The sequence below is a fragment of the Carcharodon carcharias genome, chromosome 2 (genome assembly GCF_017639515.1).
Source record: "Carcharodon carcharias isolate sCarCar2 chromosome 2, sCarCar2.pri, whole genome shotgun sequence".
Classification (NCBI taxonomy): Eukaryota; Metazoa; Chordata; class Chondrichthyes; order Lamniformes; family Lamnidae; genus Carcharodon; species Carcharodon carcharias.
This window is the reverse complement of record NC_054468.1, coordinates 44,893,316-44,912,348: the sequence shown is the minus strand read 5'-3', so window position 1 is coordinate 44,912,348 and position 19,033 is coordinate 44,893,316. Positions and strand designations below refer to the sequence as shown.

The window sequence follows — 19,033 nt, the reverse complement described above, 5'->3', positions numbered from 1 at the left end:
ATGCCACAGCCACTTTAATAAGTCTTTGTCTTCTCCAGTGATGCAGTTCTTTATTTTCCAGTGTAGTGCTTGCATTTCATAGCGTGAGTTAAATATAAAAAACTTAAGATCGAACTAATTTTCATTTTTCTTTCTTTTCTAAATATGTCTGCAGCAGTACTTTTGTGTTGTCATGAAATTCTCTTAAATCAATATTCTAATTCAAGACTTTTGTTCAGGGCCTTGAATCAAGTAATAGTACAGTCCCTTCATAATTTCCACATTCTTATAATACTCAACTTTTGGTGTATGTTTTGGATTTCTGAGAAAACCACTTATATACAAGAAACTATATATAATGAAATATAACTTAATGATACCAAATTTCAGATTGGGAAGTTTTATTCCTCACACATGTAACATGTTGCATTTGTTAAATAAATAGCCATTTGAATAGGGTAAGCAACTTTTTTTTATGGCACTTAAAGCTAAAATTGTTAAGCTAATGTTGCAGTGTTTGTTATATTATTGATTAAAATTTGTTTAAAATATATTTTGATTACTGCTTCAAGCAAGCAAACCTTTAACAGTTGAACACAATTCATAAAAAGGAAGACATTTCTTTGTGTTTGTGTACTAGCGTTGATTTATTTCAGCAAAAATGACCCCTATTCGTTAAATAATTTCTGTGGATTTGAATTCATTCAGGTGACATTGAGTGAAGGACCTCACCATATGGCGATGTTTAAAGACAGCTCACGAGAATTTGATCTCACCAAAGATGAAGATGTAAGTTCTTATGGGCTTTGTTTATCTTACCTAATTAAGATTAATTATGATCTAAACAGGGTGTGTAATCACCGTTAACTTGCTGAACAAGATAAAAAAAAATCAAAAGGGAAAATAGTGCAGATGCTGGAAATACTCAATAGGCCAGGTAGCATCTATAGAAAGAGAAATAGAAGTAATGTTTAAGGTCTGTGAGCTTTCGTCAGAACAGTCCTAAGGTTCTTGAATGTGTTGTTATTTCCTTATCTCTCCAGTAATTTGCTGTTTGAACCCTTCAACCTGATGTTGGTCCCTCCTACAGCACTTAATGACAGTGCTGAGTGGATGATCCATCTCTGCCTCCTTCGGTGATCCCCAGTATCAGAAATGCCAGTCTTCAGCCAATTCTATTCATTCCACATGATATCGAGAAACAGCTGAAGGCACTGGATAGTGCAAAGGCGATGGACCCTGACAATATTCCAGCAATAGTACTGAAGACTTGTGCTCCATAACTTGCCGCACCCCTAGTCAAACTGTTCTAGTACTGCTACAACACTGGCATCTACCCGGCTATGTAGAAAATTGCCCAGGTATGTCCTGTACACAAAAAGCAGGATAAATCCAACCCGGCCAATTACTGCCCCATCAGTCTACTCGCGGCCATCAATAAAGTAATGGAAGGGGCCATCAACAATGCTACCAAGCAGCACTTGCTTAGCATTAACCTGCTCACTGATGTCCAGTTTGGGCTGCGTCAGGGCCACTCAACTCCTGACCTCATTACAACCTTGGTTCAAACATGGACAAAAGAGCTGAACTCCAGAGGTCAAGTGAGAGTGAGGGTGATTGCCCTTGACATCAAGGCTGCATTTGACTGAGTGTGCATCAAGGAGCCCTAGCAAAATTGGAGTCAATGGGAATTGGGGGGGAAAACTTTCTGCTGGTTGGAGTCATACCTAACACAAGGAAAGATGGTTATGGTGGTTGGAAGTCAGTCATCTCAGCTCCAGGACATCACTGCAGGAGTTCCTCAGGGTAGTGCCCTTGGCCCAAGCATCCTCAGCTGCTTCATCAATGACCTTCCATCATAAGATCAGAAGAGGGAATGTCCGCTGATGATTGCGCAATGTTCAGCACTATTTGTGACCCTTCAGATACTGAAGCAGCCTGAGCTCAAATGCAGCAAAACCTGCACAATATCCAGGTTTGGGCTGACAAGTGGCAATGACCACCTCCAACGAGAGAGAATCTAACCGTCGCCTCATGACATTCATTGGCATTACCATCACTGAATCCCCCACTATCAACATATTGACCATTACCATTGACCAGAAACTGAATTGAACTAGCCGTATAAATACTGTGGCTACAACAGCAGATTAGAGGCTGGGAATCCTGCGACAAGTAACTCACCTCCTGATTCCCCAAAGCCTGTCCACTAGGGCAGCAGATACATGGGAACCCCGCCACCAGAAAGTTCCCCTCCAAACCACTCACCACCCTGACTTGGAAATATATCGTTGTTCCTTCACTGCCGCTGGGTCAAAATCCTGGAATTCCCTCCCTACATCACAAGGACTGCAGCAGTTCAAGAAGGCAGATCACCACTACCACCTCGAGGGCAACTAGGGATGGGCAATAAATGTTGACCTAGCCAGCGAAGCCCACATCCCATGAATGAATATTTTTAAAAAAACAGCCACAGATAATATTCTTTATGCTGGGGCTATGCTTCATTATTATTCTTTGTCGTCCTCAACCTCTCTGCAATCTTTGCAGTTAACCACATTATCATCATGGTGCTCTTCGTGGTCTGGCTCCACGGGATTGTCCTAACTTAAATCTTAACAATTCAGTCATTGCTGGCACTTCTCTAACAATTACTGCTCTTCCCACCCTTCACCCACATTTTGGGAGTTCCTCAAAGATCCATCCTTGGCCTATTCACCATCTTCCTTAAGCAGTGCAGCACTTCCTTGGTACTACACTGGAGTGTGAGCACAGAAATGTACACTGACAGTACAATACTGAGGGAGTGTTGCACAATCATAGGTGCTGTATTCGGATGATATGTTAACCGTGGTCCCATCACCACCTCAGGTTGGTGTAAGAAAAAATCCCACAGTGCTGTTTTAATGAAGAGCAGGGAGTTATCCCTGGTGTCTCGGGCAATATTTATCCCTCAATAATCGTAATCAAAAAACAGGTCTGGTCATTATCACATATTGGAGCTTACTGTGCAGAAATTGACTGCCGCATTTCCTTCATTACAGCAGTGACTATACTTCAAAAGCACTTCATTTTAAGATGTTCTGAGGTTATGAAAGGTGCTATATAAATGCAAGTCTTTTATCCTGTCACTTGGTAACATTGGTTTAGGCATACATGCTTTCCCCCTCCATGACATCTTTTGACCCCATTTGTTGCCTCTTTGCTATCATGTTGCTTGATGATATCCGTTCTCAACTTCACCCACCTAAACATAGGGTGGTGAAGACCTAAGCTGCCAAATTTGCACTGCTACAAACTCCTTTCTGACACTGACTGCACTCTTGCTATCATCCTGACAGCTGTCTCTGGCTGTGCCTGTTGTAACTTGGGACTTGCTTGACCCTGAACAGAGTTTCTGACTTCTCATTTTCTCTGTTTCAAAGCCTGTCTACTTCCACCTTCAAAACATACTCAAATCCCCCTCTTTCTGGTGCTCATACTCTCATATATGATTTTGACACCTTCTGACTTTCTCTGTTCTCCCAACTAGTTATCCACCTTCCATAAACTCCAGGTGGTCCAAAGTTATGCTGTTCAAGTTCCATCCTGTGTCAACCCTATCCTTACTAACCTAGATTGCCGCTGGTTCCTCAACATTTAAAATGTGTGTCCTGATATTTATTTAGTGTCATTGGCATCATCCCTCACTATCTCTGGAACCTACTTCTAATCCTACAGCTTCCTCCACCTGAATTCCCCATTTCTCTCACTCTGACCTCGTGTGCATCTTTCTCCTTTCACCCTACCCTTTAAATCCCTTTGTCTCTTCATCCCCCTCTTTTCTTTGACCAAGCTTTGACTTTGACTATCCCATCTAATCCATGCTTTAGCTTGTGTGACATTGCCTCATGCCTCCAGGTGCTGTGGGATATTTTTCTACATTAAGGAAATAATATAAATGCAAATTGTTGTTGTTATTGTCAGTGTTGTTGTTGCTACTGCCACGACCACATCCTTACAAAGTGGAATATAACTCATTGAAATCTCAGATCTTGAAATCTGCCAGACAAGAACTGCTATTTCAGGCTCTGATATGTTGCATATCAGTGTCAGGAATTACTTCTTACCAGTTTCAGCTGTGAGGTGAATTCCTGTAACAAATCCTGACCCCTCAATTTATTTTGCTGATGCCTGTGGGGACACTTCATAATCTAATTCGCCTAATACATTGAGTAGTTGTGACTTGACTTGCACCTCTTGAGTTATATTTTGGATGTTGAAGTATATTTCTGTTTTTGTTTATGCAGCTAGCAGCATTGCGCAATGAAATTGAAATAAGAATGAGAAATAGTGTAAAGGAAGGGCAAACTGTCAGTGCTGAGGTAAGAATGATTGCATGCAATTATTTTCAGTTATAAAAAGTGTTCATTCAGTACTCAGTTAAAATGGAATTTATATTGCCTACATTTTGAATGAAATATGTCAGCAATAAATAAAGCTAGCTTACAACTTAAAGCTTCTACTATACAGTAATTGATGTGGATTTGTGTGGTATGTCTTCTCATCAATTTTACAGTTTGTTGATTTAAGGTTATTACTTGCATTCATTTTATTTGTATGATTCATAGACCATCTCATTAAATGTGAAAGGTCCAGGTCTACAGCGAATGGTGCTGGTTGATCTTCCTGGTGTTATCAGTGTGAGTATCAGAAAACATTCTTTGTTCTGTAAAGGAGAACTGATGCATCTAAAATCAAGTCAGATCAGCAGAACTTCTTAATTGTCAGATAATTAGAACTATCTGTTAACAAAATGATCATGATAAATAAAGATTCTTAATTACATTGAAAGCCAAGTAAAACATGAAATATTTGGATCAAAGACAAGATGTTGCACTCTTTCCCATGTGGTAGCTTGTTGATTTGATAGTATGTACCCCATGATGATTCTCAATGTACATTGTTGGGAGAGGAGTTGCTTTCATTTGGAAGTGGTCCCTATTACCATTGAAAGAATTTGGAAAGATGTTGGATCTTGTTTTTTGTTTTCAACGGTTCTCCATGCCTTTGACTAATGTGCTTCATTTTGTTTACATAAAGTTTATTGATTGTAACATAATGTCATTTGAATTTGCACTTGAAGATATAATAAACTATAAAATATGTTATTAACCAAATCTTTGTTCTGTTATACAGAGCTTGAACCTTTTCTAGGATGATGATAAGAATGTTTTCTGTCATATTACTAAACTTTATGACTTTCTTTTCCCTATGCTGAAGACTGTGACATCAGGAATGGCTGCTGACACCAAGGATATAATTTTTAGCATAAGCAAGGCTTATATGCAGAACCCTAATGCCATTATCCTTTGTATCCAAGGTAAGGGTTCAGAATTTACTTACCAAGAAAATTGGCTGGTGAGAAACTATTACACTGATGTATAAGTAATAGTATACTTTTTTAATATAGATGACTTAATTAATCATTTTTCACTTTATTGATATTTTGTTGTAATGTAACACATTAAAGCAAAGGAGCAATGACCTAATTTTCCATTTTAATTTTTAGTACCTATGTAAATTGTGCATTTGAGGGTTTATACACATTATGAGATTCTGGTTAACATCAAATATTGTGCATATTTGTATACCCTATCCTGTGACTGTCAGAGAGAAAAATACATTCTCTGCCAGCAAAAGTTAATCCTTAATTTACCTGTGTTCTGATAATGATTGAGGAGAACTCATTTCTCCTTTAAACCTGTGATCGGCCTAAACAGACAGCATATGTTTACTGTTTCATCCAAAGGATCTATCAGTACAGCAGTTCTCATTACTGCATTAAGACGTGAGCTGAAATTACATGTTCATGTCTTTGTGTCGGACTTTAACTTGCAGCATTTTGACCCACGGTTAAGAGTTCTACCAATGGAACCAAGTTGGCAAGTAGAAGTTGTTACAATCAGAAGTTTACACCTTCACTTTTGCCTTGCAAAACTAACTTAGCCCAACTTTAAAAATTATCCCTGATTTGGATGTGTTGCTCTTTAGATTTAAGTAGGATTTCCAATACATTTTTGATCCCTTGGATGAAATAAAATATCACATGCTATACCCAAAAATTTACAAATTTAAAAGAAAAAGATCATGATCAGTGTAGTTGCAATTCTCCAGTCCTCTGGCACCTCCCCCGAGTCCAGGGAAGACTGAAAGATTATGGCCAGTGCCCCTGCAATTTTTACTCTCACTTCCTTCAGTCTCCTTGGATGTGTCTCATCCAGTCCCAGTGCCTTGTCAACTTTAAGTATCGACAGTTTATCCAATACCACCTCCTTATCAGTTTTGAACCCTTTTAGTGATAGAGTTTCCTCTTCTCACCATGGCCTGGGTAGCACCTACTTCTTTCGTAAATTCAGATGCAAAGTATTCATTTAACACCTCAGCCATGTCCCCTGTCTCCATATGTAAATCCCCTTTTTGGTCCCTAATCGATCCTACTCCTTTTACCACCCTTTTGCTATTTATGTACTTAAAGATAACTTTGGGATTCCCCTTTATATTGGTTGCCAGCCTTTTCTCATAATCCCTTTTCGCTTCTCTTATTTGCTTCTTCACCTCTCCTCTGAACCTTCTGTATTCAGCTAGGTTCTCAATTGTATTTTCGACCTGACACCTGTCATAAGCACACTTTTTCTTCTCTACCTTAATTTCTATCTCTTTCATCCCGGGATCTTTGGATTTGTTTGCCCTTCCTTTCCTTTTTGAGGGAAAATACCTTGACCATGCCCAAATCATTTCTTCTTTGAAGGTAGCCAATTGTTCAGCCGCAGCTTTTCCCTCCAACCTTTGGTTCCAGTCTATCCGTCCCAGCACTGTTCTTGTCCCATTGAAGTTGGTTCTCCCCGCAGTTAATTATTCTTACTCTGGATTGCCCATTGTCCTTTTCTACCGTCATCCTAAACCTTATGATACAATGTTCACTACCTCTTAGATGTTCCCCCCACTTACACTTGACCTACTTGGCACACCTAATTCCCAAGACCCAGGTCTAGTAGTGCCTGCTTTCTTGTTGGACTGGACACATACTGTAGAAAATTCTCCTGAACACACACTATGAACTCTTGCTCCACTCTGCACTTTACACAACCATTATCCCAGTATATATTTGGGTAATTGGAGGTCCCCTTTATCACTACTCTATACTGTTTGCATCGCTCTATAATTTACCTGCACATTTGTTCCTCAACATCCTTCCCAATAGTTGGTGGCCTGTAGACTACACCGAGCAATGTAATTGCACCCTTCTTGTTCCTTCGCTCTAGCCAAATTGATTCTGTCCTTGAACTCTCTGGGACATCCTCTTTCTCCAGCACTGCAATGCTTTCCTTAAGCGATACAACCACCCCTCCTCCTTTTCTCCCTGACCTATCTTTCCTGAACATCTTGTACCCAGGAATATTTAACACCCAATCCTGCCCTTCCTTGAGGCAGGTCTCTGTTATCGCCACAACATCATCACTCTGCATGGCAACCAGTGCCTGTAACTCACCACTCTTATTTATTATACTCTGTGCATTCACATATATGCAGTATGACCCTGATTTAGACTTCATTACTTTCTCCCTTACTCCGACTCTGCCTATTAATTTACTATTCCCTATTCTATTGCTGTCTGTCTCTCCCAGTGTTTTGTGCACTTTTGTATTGCTCTCCTAACATTCTCTCCTGGTTCCCACGCTCCTGCCAACGTTAGTTTAAACCCCCATTCTCACGACAGGACTAGCAAAACACCCCACTAGGAACTCAGTACCGGCCCTGTTCAGCTGCAACCCGTCCAGCTTGTACAGGTGCCAACTCCCCCAGAGCCAGTCCCAGGAATCTAAAATCCTCCCTCCTGCACCAACTCTCCAGCTATGCATTCACCTGCCTTATCTTACTATTTCTGTACTCATTTGCACATGGCACTGGGAGTATTCCGGAGATTACTACTTTTGAGGCCCTGCTTGCTAATTTTCTACCTAGCTTCCTAAATTCTGTCTTCAGGACCACATTGCCCTTCCTATCTAAGCCATTGGTACTAGCGTGGACCAGGACCTCTGGCTGTTCACCTTTCCCCAGGAGAATGTCCTGCAGCCGCTTGGTGATATCCTTGACCCTGGCACAAAGGAGGCAACATACCATCCTGGACTCACGTCAACGGCTACAGAAATGCCTGTCTGTTCCCCGACTGAATGAATTTCCTATCACCATCGCTCTTCCTTTCTTCTTCCTCCCTTCTTGTACAGCTGAGCCACTTATGGTGCCACAAATTTGGCTCTGACTTCACTTCTCTGAGGAAGCAACGCCCTCACCAGTATCCAAAACAGAAAACCAATTAGCGAGCGGAACCCCAGGGGATTCCTGCAATATCTGCCTGGTTCTCTTGGAGTACCTGGCGGTCAGCCATTCCCTTTCTGCCTCCATGCTCCTAAACTGCGGTGTGCCAACCTCTCTGAACATGCTATCCACGTAGTTCTCAGCCTCGCAGATGCGCAACTGTGGTTCCAACCGCCGCTCAAGCTCCGAAACTTGGAACTTAAGTTTTTGAAGCTGGCAGCACTTCCTGCAAATGTGATTGTCTACGTCACCAGTAGTGTCTATGACTTCCCATGTATTACAGGACACATATTACACACAGCAGAGCTGCCCTGCCATGTTTTAACTTTACTTCCCTTACATTAACTTTATTTTACTTGGTTTGCTTTTATTACTGTACTTTACTGGTCCTGATTTCCCTTTATTCCTAATTCAAACCCAAGTAGCTACTCCTTTCAAAATAATACGCTTTTCAAATTTACGCTCCCTAACAGCAGTTTCTTACCAACCAGTGAACTTATGGTTTTCCTGTGATGTTAGTTCAAAGCTGAGGTTTGCATCCAGGTCCATTTCTGCTCAGCTGGTTCTGTTCCCTACATAGAATTATTCCTCTGTATACCATGCCACTTTTCCCTGTGCACAGAATTCCCACGTGAGCCTAATTCGCTACTCACTCCATCTCTGTCTCACTCCAGCATGGCTGCCTGTCTCCTCGTGTGTCCTTGTTCAAAAAAGATTGTAAGGATAAGCCCAGCAATTACAGACCAATCCAGTTAACCTCAGTGGCAGGGAAGCTTCTGGAGAAAATTATTTGGGATAGAATTAGTGGTCACATGGAAAAATGCGGGTTGATTAGGAAGAGCCAGCATGGATTTCTTAAAGGAAAATCGTGTTTAACTGACTTGCTGGAGTTTTTTTGAAGAGGTAACAGAGAGGGTTGATGAGGGTAATGCTGTTAATGTGGTGTACATGAACTTCCGAAAGGCACTTGATACAGTGCTGCAAAACAGACTTGTGAGCAAAGTTATCGCTCATGGAATAAGAGGGACAGTAGCTATGTGGATACAAAATTGGCTGAGTAATAGGAAACAGCGAGTAATGGTTCATGGATATTTTTCAAGCTGGAGGAAGTTTGTAGTGGAGTTCCGCAGGTCTTGGTACTGGGACCCTTGCTTTTCCTGATCTATGTTAAGGATCTAGATCTTGGTGTGCAGGGGACAATTTCAAAGTTTGCTAATGTTACAAAACTTGGAAGCATTGTAAACTATGAGGAAGACAGTGTAGAATTTCAAAAAGGACATAGACAAGTTGTTGGACTGGGCAGATAGATGGCAGATGTAGTTCAATGCAGAGAAGTGTGAGGTGATTTATTTTAGTAGGAAGAACATGGAGAGACAATATAAAATAAAGGATACAACTTTAAAGGGTATGCAGAAGCAGTGGGACCTGGGTGTATACATGCATAAGTCATCGAAGATGGGAGAGAGCAGTTAATAAAGCATACAGAATCCTAGGGTTTATTCATAGGGGCATGGAGTACAAAAGCAAGGAGGTTATGCTGAACTTGTATGGGACACTAGTTAGACCTCAGCTGGAGTATTGTGTACAGTTCTGGGTGCCACACTTCAGCAAGAATGTGAACACATTGGAGAGAGTGCAGAAGAGGTTTACAAGAATGGTTTCAGGGATGGGAAACTTCAATTATGAAGAGATATTGGAAAAGTTGGGCCTGTCCTCCTTGGAGAGGAGAAGGTTAGGAGGAGATTTGATAGAGGTGTTCAAAATCATGAAGGGGCTGGAACGAGTAGATAGGGAGAAACTTTTACCATTCATAAAAGGGTCGAGAGTGAAAGGACACAGATTTAAAGTGATTTGCAAAAGAAGCAAGTGCGAGAAAAACTTTTACACACAGTGAGTGGTTCAGGTCTGGAATGCACAGCCTGGAAGTGTGGTGGAGGCAGGTTCAATCGAGGCATTCAAGAGGATATTAGATGATTATTTAAATAGAAACAATGTCCAGTGTTATGGGGAAAAGGCAGGAGAATGGCACTGAGCCATAATGATATTCAGAGAGCTGGTGCAGACACGGTGGGTTGAATGGTCTCCTGCACCTTATTAATCACAGAATCAAAGAATTGTTGAGCTGGCTTGATATTAGTTGTAAAGAATAAGCAATTTAGGAAGTTTTAATGAACAGGACTGAATTCGATATTTTCTATATGACTACTCAATAGATTCTCAAGCAATAAAGTATAAGATATTTGAATGAGTAGGACATTGCGTTTTAAGAATTGCATGTTTATCCTAGTTGCTATGGATTTTGTGTTCCTTTTTCAGATGGTTCAGTAGATGCTGAACGCAGCATTGTAACTGACTTGGTGAGCCAGATGGACCCACAAGGCAGAAGGACCATCTTTGTGTTGACTAAAGTGGATCTTGCAGAGAAAAACCTGGCTAGTCCCAGTAGGGTAAAGGCCTTGCAACATTGGATCCTTTTAAAATATGTTTGAAACAAGCTTCTGTGATATTTTGTTTAACGTGTGGATGTGTAGCAGATGAATTCATAATTTTCTTGAATATCATTCATTCATTGTTTTGAGCATCATGAAATGTTCATTGTTTGGTTGCCTTTGTAACCTTTTTCTGTTGCTACAGTAATCCAGTTCCAAAACCGTGAAATATACTGGGGTAAAAATAGCATTTGAACAAAGCTACTTTACTGGAATGTATATAGCTTCACATTAATTATAAGCTGCTGTGTGCATTCCTCACTAGACATGGTGTGCATCTTTACAAGATGTCCAAATACACCGAGACTTTACGGATAGCTAGGTTGAGGTCTACATAATTCACAATTAATATGTTGCACATAGTCCTATTACAGCTATTGGTAGATAAGATTCATTGGCGATAAGGTGAGGTGAGAGCAACTGTTCTTGACACCAAGGCAGCATTTGACTGAATATGGATTAAGCAGTCCTAGTCAGTGGGGGTGGGGGCGGTGGAATTCTCACTGGTTGGAGTTATACCTAGCACAAAGGATGATGGTTGTGGTTGTTAGAGGCCAAACATCGCTGCCCTAGATGTTCTTCAGGCACTATCCTAGGCCCTGGGCATCTGGTCTGAAGTGGGGATGTTTGCTGTGATTGCATGGTGTTCATTAAGTTCCATTTGCAAGTCCTTAAATAACACAGCAGTCTACACCCACATGCACCAAGGCCTGGACAACATTCAACCTTGGGCTGCTAAGTAGCAATTAAATGCATACCACACAAGTGTCAAACAATAACCATCTCCTTTGAAAGGGCTGAAACACCTGTCCTTGATATTCTGTGAAATTGCTGAATCCCCCATCATCAACATCCTGACTGTTACTATTGACCAGAAAGTTAAATGGACCAGCTACATAAATACTGTGACTATAAGAACTAGTCAGAGGCTGGAAATTCTGTTGTGAGTGACTCACTGTGGCTCACCACCCGATTTTCTAAAACCTTTCCACCATCTACAAGACACGAGTGGAATACGCTTGCCTGGATGCATGTGGCTCTAAGACTCAACAATCCTGGACACCATCCAGGCAGGACAAAGCAGCCCAATTGATCGGGACCCATCCAACACCTTAAACGCTTAATTCCTATACCACTGGCGCGTCATGGCTGTAGAGTGTGCCATCTGTAAGCTTTTTTTTATTTGTTCACGGAATGTGGGCTTCGCTGGCTGGACCAGCATTGCCCACCCCTAGTTGCCCTTGAGAAAGTTGCACTACAGCAGCTCGCCAAAGCTTCTTCAACAACGCCCCCAAGTTCATGACCTCTACCACATAGAAGGACAAGGGCAGTGGGTGCCTGGCAACTTTGTAACCTGCAAGTTCCCCTCCAAGTCACACATCAGTCTGGCTTGGAAATATATTGCAATTGCTTTATCATTGCTTGGTCAAAATCCTGGAATTCCCTCCCGAACAGTACTATGGGAGTGTCCTCACCACATGGACTGCAGCGGTACTACCTCTTCAAGGGCATCTAGGAATGGACAATCCCTACACAAGTGCCAAACAATAACCATCTCTTTTGAAAGGGTTGAAACACCTGTCCTTGACATTCTATGGAATTGTTGAACCCTAACCTTGCCAGAGATGCCCAAATCCCATGAATGAATTAAAAATGTGAATAAAATCAAGGGCAGTATAGAAAATCCTGGGGGAATGAAGCAAGACTAAGGTTTTTAAAAAATCAGACACTCTAAAACAGGACAGGTGGAGTGAGCATGACCATGGCTCTGAACCCTTAAAGTTTTGTCAGTGAAAATCCAGTAGTCTTTATCCATATGAAAGTGATTTTCTCATAGCAAACCACTTGACAAAAATCTCAAATTTAAAGCCTATCTCTCAAAGTTGAAATGTGCATTTATTATCTTGGCATTAGCTATCTATTGATTTTTTTTCCCCAGTTGTGCACTCCTTCAATTGATTTTTATTTTAAGTCTATGATTATACTATATACTATACATTATTACGTGATTGCATGCAAACTGATTCTTTTGAGACTCAACTTGACACTCAAATTATCTCTGAAATTTTTATATTGCACAACTACAGATCCAACAGATTGTGGAAGGCAAGTTGTTCCCAATGAAGGCTTTGGGTTACTTTGCAGTTGTTACTGGTAGAGGTAAGCAAGCCACATCAAGGTTCCATTGCATCTTTTTAAAAGGTCTAGAATGTTAATACAGATCAGTTATGTCACTAACTAAATCTTTTGTCAGAAAAACACACTGCTTCAATGCTTTCTGAAATTAGAATATGAACAAGCATTTTTTACCAAGGAATAGTCACAATCCTTTGTAATGTACTAAAGTATAAATTTTTAAAAAATGCTTGTATGTGTTTTGTGTTTTAAACAGGCAACACCAATGAAAGTATTGATTCCATAAAGGACTACGAAGGAGATTTCTTTCAGAATTCAAAATTGTTGAAGTAAGTTTTTCAGCTTTTGGAGTTTTGTTTTGATGGTTTATATGGCTTTGGCAAAATTTGCTTTAGGGTAAAAGTGAGAACTTGGTGTTGTATAATTGAAGGTATGACATACACAGTGTGACATAGAGGAAAAGTCTGCTTTAGTTTCAGGCATCAAAGCAGAATACCTAAAAATCTCATTCAGCCTTTTATTAGGAAATAGACATAGTTAAGTAAGTTATATTGATATTGTAGGTGTTAGGAATGAGTTTTACTTTTAAAGTTTGATTTGTATTTCTGTTTATGTGTATTAAGAATGGTCAAATGGAGTTTTAGTTTCACTTTAAAAAGGTGCTTACATTTCTAATGAGTTTTACGATTCCTATAAAGTAAAGGTAAACATACAAGGGTAGAAGGATTGAAGTGTTGCCTAGCAACAGGGGCCCGGAGTGGCAGGCCCCTCCCACAGACGGACAGACAAACACACACACACACACACACACACACACACACACACACACACACACACACACACACACACACACACACACACACACACACACACACACACCACAAGAGAAACAGCAGTTTCAGTTTGGAAGCTGTTTGAGTGCAGTTGGTTCTGAAAGTTACTGCCAGGAGAGACTGGAGCAAAAGGGGCAGATACCCAAGCTAAAGAAAAACCCCAAAAATCCAGGGGAGTGGAAGAAGAGAAAATCCAAAGAAGACCTTCTAGTCGAAGAAAGGACAGGAACCTGGGCAAAGGTCCTGTTGAGTGAAGTTAAGAGTGAGGGGCAGAGAGAAAGGCTCCATGGTTCGGATTTAAAGAGACAAAAGCTGTAGAAAGCACATTTAACGTGAGAAGGTCCAAAGAGACAACTGAAGGTCTGTAACTCTTTGCTATGGGCATGTGAAGCAGTGTTGTACTGATGACAGCTGAGTCAGAGAGACAATGTGTGTGGAAGACAGCTTGAATGCATGTGGTGACCCAGAGAAGAGGAACATCAGAAAGAGAGTTTGAAACCCTGGAGGTGAACCCTTGTGGAAAGTGTCTGAGAGAAAGGATTGGTTTGGGAGAAGATTCCAAGGCGAGGTCTTGGAGAGTGGAGATTGGAAACCCTCATGGAAAGGATAGAATTCTGTGAGACTGGTTGGCTCATGGTGTGACAAGCGTCTGGGGGGAATTGAGGAGAGAGATCCATAGCATCTGGTTGAGATGGCACTTGCTTTCAGAGTGTGGTGTGTCTGACCACAGGTTGCCGTAGGTTTACATGAACTGTGTTCTTACTGTGTACATTAGAGTATAAGATGGCTTTTGTAGCCTGTGTTCTCCTTACAAATCAGTACACATCTGTAAAGGTATAGTTGTGGGTGAAGGAGCATTGTAATCTGGTTCACCTTTTCTTGTTGAATAAATGCTTTATTCTTTTGTTAAAAGTTCATCAGCTGACCCCTGTGACTCAGTTCAGTAGTTATTCTCCATGTATCTAAACAGACAAATAAAATTTAGGATCCATCAAGCTGGGTCCCACTCTGGGATTAGGCTTGTCCAGGGGTAACCTCAGCTGAGATCATAACACTTTTAAGGAAGACAGTTGCTTTTCTATAACAAAGGCAACCAGGTTTGAGTGTATTTAGGTATTTTTTGAGTGTATTAGGTAGCTTATGGGTCTCCTTTGGTGTGGCTCAGGGGTAGTCTGGAGCACAGGACACTAAGTGGATAGATGAGTGGAGAAGGAAACTTGGACTCCCCAGAGGAACCATCACCCTCATTAGTATTCAGAACTGAATACAAATTGGAGAGTGAAATGCACCCAGGTACCCTGCAGTATTGCCTGGTACTGCTTGACTGTCTGACGGTCAGCTATTTACTCTCTACCTGCATACCCTTGAGCTGCAACGTGACCACTTCTTGAAAAGGGCTATCCATGTAGCTCTCAGCCACGCGTTTGCACAGTGATGCCAGCTGCTGCTCAAATCCAGAATCTGAGCTCGAGCTCCTCCAGCCAATAGCACTTCCTGCACATGTGGCTGTCCGGGACATGAGAAGCATCCTGGAGTTCCCACATGGAATAGGTTGTGCATTCTATGGACCTGGGATGCTCTGCCATGCCTCTATTAGATGAACTTAACTTAACAGAAATAAATAAAGACTTAATAAAGACTTTTTTAAAAAAAACAAATGCCTGCTGATTTTTTTTTTTACCCTTTTGTTTCCTCCCAAGTTGGCAACTTTGTTCCTCCACTTCCAGACACCTTCAAATCTGCATCCTTATCTCTCTAATTTGATATTATTTGTTGTGCAGGCCGTAAAGGGATAGCCCTGTTCTCCTACGTCTCCCTCCGAAAATGTATGGCATATTGCATTTTTTAAAATTTCTAAATGATAGTGTTTTAGCATTATCTTTCTGTTGTGATAATCGTCAGAAGGTACCCACTGTCTCTAAAAAGCCTCGCATAAATGGGTATTATGAGTACTGCTTCATCAACACTCAAGAAGCCATCCAGAACAAAGCAGCCTGCTTGATCAGCACCCTCTACCCCCAACTGCCTATGCTTAGTGACAGCAGGGTGTACTGTCTACAAATGTGCACTGCAGCAATTTGCCAAGGCTGCTGTGATAGCCCTTCCCAGACCTGTGACCTCTGTCACCTAGAGGAACAAGGACAGCAGTCACGTGGGAACACCATCATCTGCAAATTCCCATCCAAACCCCGCACCAACCTGACCTGAAGCTGTATTGGCGTTCCCTCACTATCACTGTGTCAAACTCCTGGAATATTCTTCCTTGCTGTGAGTGTACCTGTAACAGTTCAAGATTTTAATGCAGTATTTAAAGAATTCATGAGTTAATGTCATTTCAGCTTAAGTTATATTGTTTGAAAAATTCAACTGAATTCTCAATGTAACTCTATAGCATTAATAAAGAGATTGAGACGATCAGGACATATTAGGCTTTTCAATCAGTTACTTATTGAATTTTTTTGTTCACAGCATTAGTAAGGGGGATTGGAGTTGAATTTTGTTTATTTCAATTACTGCAATAGAACTAATATCATAGCCATGGATTAACACTGCATGAGTTGCATTTGTCTTAAAGGCGAAGCTTGAATTTCTGCAACCCTCTAACTCTTGAGTTTGGAGCACTATTAACTTAATGAGAAGATTTCAATTAAAATAGTAAAATGGAAGCTAAACTTGAAGTACTTGATATTGATAGTTTCTGCGCCGATAGAAATCTTAGCCAGAAGTGCTCAGGTGTAAAGTTTATTCTTTGATTATGAGGTCTTCACTATACCTTTAACATATTACAATTTCCTATAGGCAGGTTGCTCTGACTTCTTTGTGAATAGTGGAATTATATGACAAATAGTCTTTTGCAACTTATGCATTTATAGAGTTTCTGAAAGCTGCACCTTGGAGAAAGTACTTTTATAAATTTACTTTAAACACAAGGTGGAGCTATACCCTAATTTAGTGACTACAGCTTGATTCGTTTCAGATATTGGAACATTGTTGAGGCCACAGCTGGAATACTGTGTGCAGTTCTGGTCGCCACATTATAGGAAGGATGTGATTGCACTGGAGGGGGTGCAGAGGAGATTCACCAGGATGTTGCCTGGGATGAAACATTTAAGTTATGGAGAGAGGTTGGATAGACGTGGGTTGTTTTCGTTGGAGCAGAGGAAACTGAGGGGCGACCTGATCGAGGTGTACAAGATTGAGGGGCGTGGATAGGGAGCAGCTGTTCCCCTTAGTTGAAGGATCAGTTATAAGGGGACTTAAGTTCAAGGTGAGGGGCAGGAGGTTTAGGGGGATGTGAGGAAAAACTTTTTTAGGGTGGTGACGGTTTGGAATACACTGCCTGGGAGGGTGGTGGAGGCAGGTTGCCTCACATACTTTAAAAAGGACCTGGATGAGCACATGGCACATCATAACATTCAAGGCTATGGGCCAAGTGTTTGTAAATGGGATTAGGCAGGTAGGTCAGGTGTTTCTAATGCGTGGGTGCAGACTCAGTGGGCCAAAGGGCCTCTTCTGCATTGTGTTATTCTGTGATTCGAGCTGATGTCAAAGGTTTATAACAGTTTTATTTTATAACTTCTTGGGAGGGCAAAGTCCTCTTTGACTGAAGTAAAGGAACATATCCAAATTACAAATGATCACCAGCAGGAGATTGCCAGAAATCTTGGAGAAGTCATTTCTCTCGGGTTTCTTCCAAAGTTCAACTAAAAGATCAAGTGGGCCTTGTGGAAATTCCTCTGCTTGCATTTTTGTAGATCCAATGAAGCAGTCAAGATTACTCTATATAAAGATAGGGTGGTAGCTAACTATGACCCAAACACTTCTAACTTTTCCTAATATGGTTAAGGTTTTATAATTAACATGAGGCCAAAGCTAATTAATGTTCTAAAGTACACAGCTGATTAGTTTGAGTTCAAGCTCCTTATTGCAGTATGCCAGGCTGCAATGCCCGTTATTACCATTGTTAAATATTGGTATCTGTTCTCTCAGCCAGTATAATTGTTAGAGAATAAGTATACTTAAGAGCATTATAATGTGGTTTTACTCCCTGGAAGGCTCATTTTTGCACTGGATGCTGTTGAGTTGGTGTCCCATTAAAACTCTTTTTGTTTAAAACTTTCATTGTTAGCAGTAATGTGCACCTTAATTTTGTTTGGCCTCATCAGTTTATTTTTGAAAAAAGATATTGGTGATGCACAGCTTCCACCTTTGACAGAACTCAGCCAGCATCTCTCCTCTGTAATTTCTGGCACCCAGGCCATGGCTTCCAATGTCGTTTTCATCTCTGGTCTTCACTGTCTTTGGCATTCCAATCTCCCATGATCAAGAAGCTTTTTTTTTCTCATTTCTATCAGTTCTTCCAGTTTCAGGCACTCTGTCTCCTGCTTCTTCATCTGGATGCTCAGCTGTGGCATGTACCCTGCTTTAATAACAACATACACTGGATCAGCCTGGAACACCTCCTTCAGCAGCCTGTTACTGTGTTGATCAATTCTCATCACACACCTTGCTATTTATTTGTCCAACATTCTAGCAATGTCTCTTCTGCTTTGTTCACCACTTGCATAAATGGCACTTGTATCCTCACTTTCAAAATCACTGCAATCTTTCCATCTTTCTTCTTCAGACAATGTTCATGCTGTTTTCCATTTCTTTCTCAACATCTTCCAGCTTTCCTCTTCTCACCCTCGCATTCCAAATTCCCATTCTCTCCTGTTTTCCATAAGGATTTCATATTTTGACGACCTGAAAAGCCTTACTCCTTCCCCTGTCAGATGCGATGTTAAGCATTTTGTGGGCCTCATTTAGTTCATTAGTTTTATACCTTTGAATTGTGTCAGCCATGAGTAAAATGACTAGGGAAAAGAATGCACAAGGTGATTTCCCATTGCCTTCCTTGTGTGCTTAAAGCAAACAGGACCTCTCCCCAGAAGATCCACCACCTGTAAGGATAATCACTTGGAAGTCACCTGGGGATCTGAAGAGGTTGATTACATCCTTGTCAAGTAGAGACCCATCAAAATAGCATGAGGAATTCATGTGTTGATGCAGATACAGATAATCTAGTTGTCATGAAGGTAAAAATTCAGCTGAAGAGAATCAAAAGGGGAAATCAAAAGCCTAGATGCAGGGCTCTTAGCGGGTCAAGTTTTGTGAAGCAGTAGAGAAAACGTAGAGGTTAACAACAGTTTAGAAAGCAATCACTAGAGTCATTGGAGTAGATTGAAAAGTGTCACC

At 41.0% G+C, this 19,033-nt stretch overlaps 1 protein-coding gene across 11 annotated transcripts in view; it reads left to right on the top strand.

Moving 5' to 3' along the window:
* The window catches only part of opa1 (OPA1 mitochondrial dynamin like GTPase), a 132,314-nt gene that overhangs the window by 33,150 nt on the left and 80,131 nt on the right, over positions 1-19,033 (top strand). For all 11 annotated transcript variants that reach the window (XM_041212596.1, XM_041212589.1, XM_041212561.1 and 8 more), the window contains 7 exons: positions 688-768; positions 4,269-4,343; positions 4,590-4,661; positions 5,242-5,341; positions 10,654-10,784; positions 12,914-12,986; positions 13,219-13,291. In XM_041212596.1, coding sequence (XP_041068530.1) covers positions 688-768; positions 4,269-4,343; positions 4,590-4,661; positions 5,242-5,341; positions 10,654-10,784; positions 12,914-12,986; positions 13,219-13,291 — 605 coding nt within the window. The remainder of the gene's footprint in view (positions 1-687; positions 769-4,268; positions 4,344-4,589; positions 4,662-5,241; positions 5,342-10,653; positions 10,785-12,913; positions 12,987-13,218; positions 13,292-19,033) is intronic.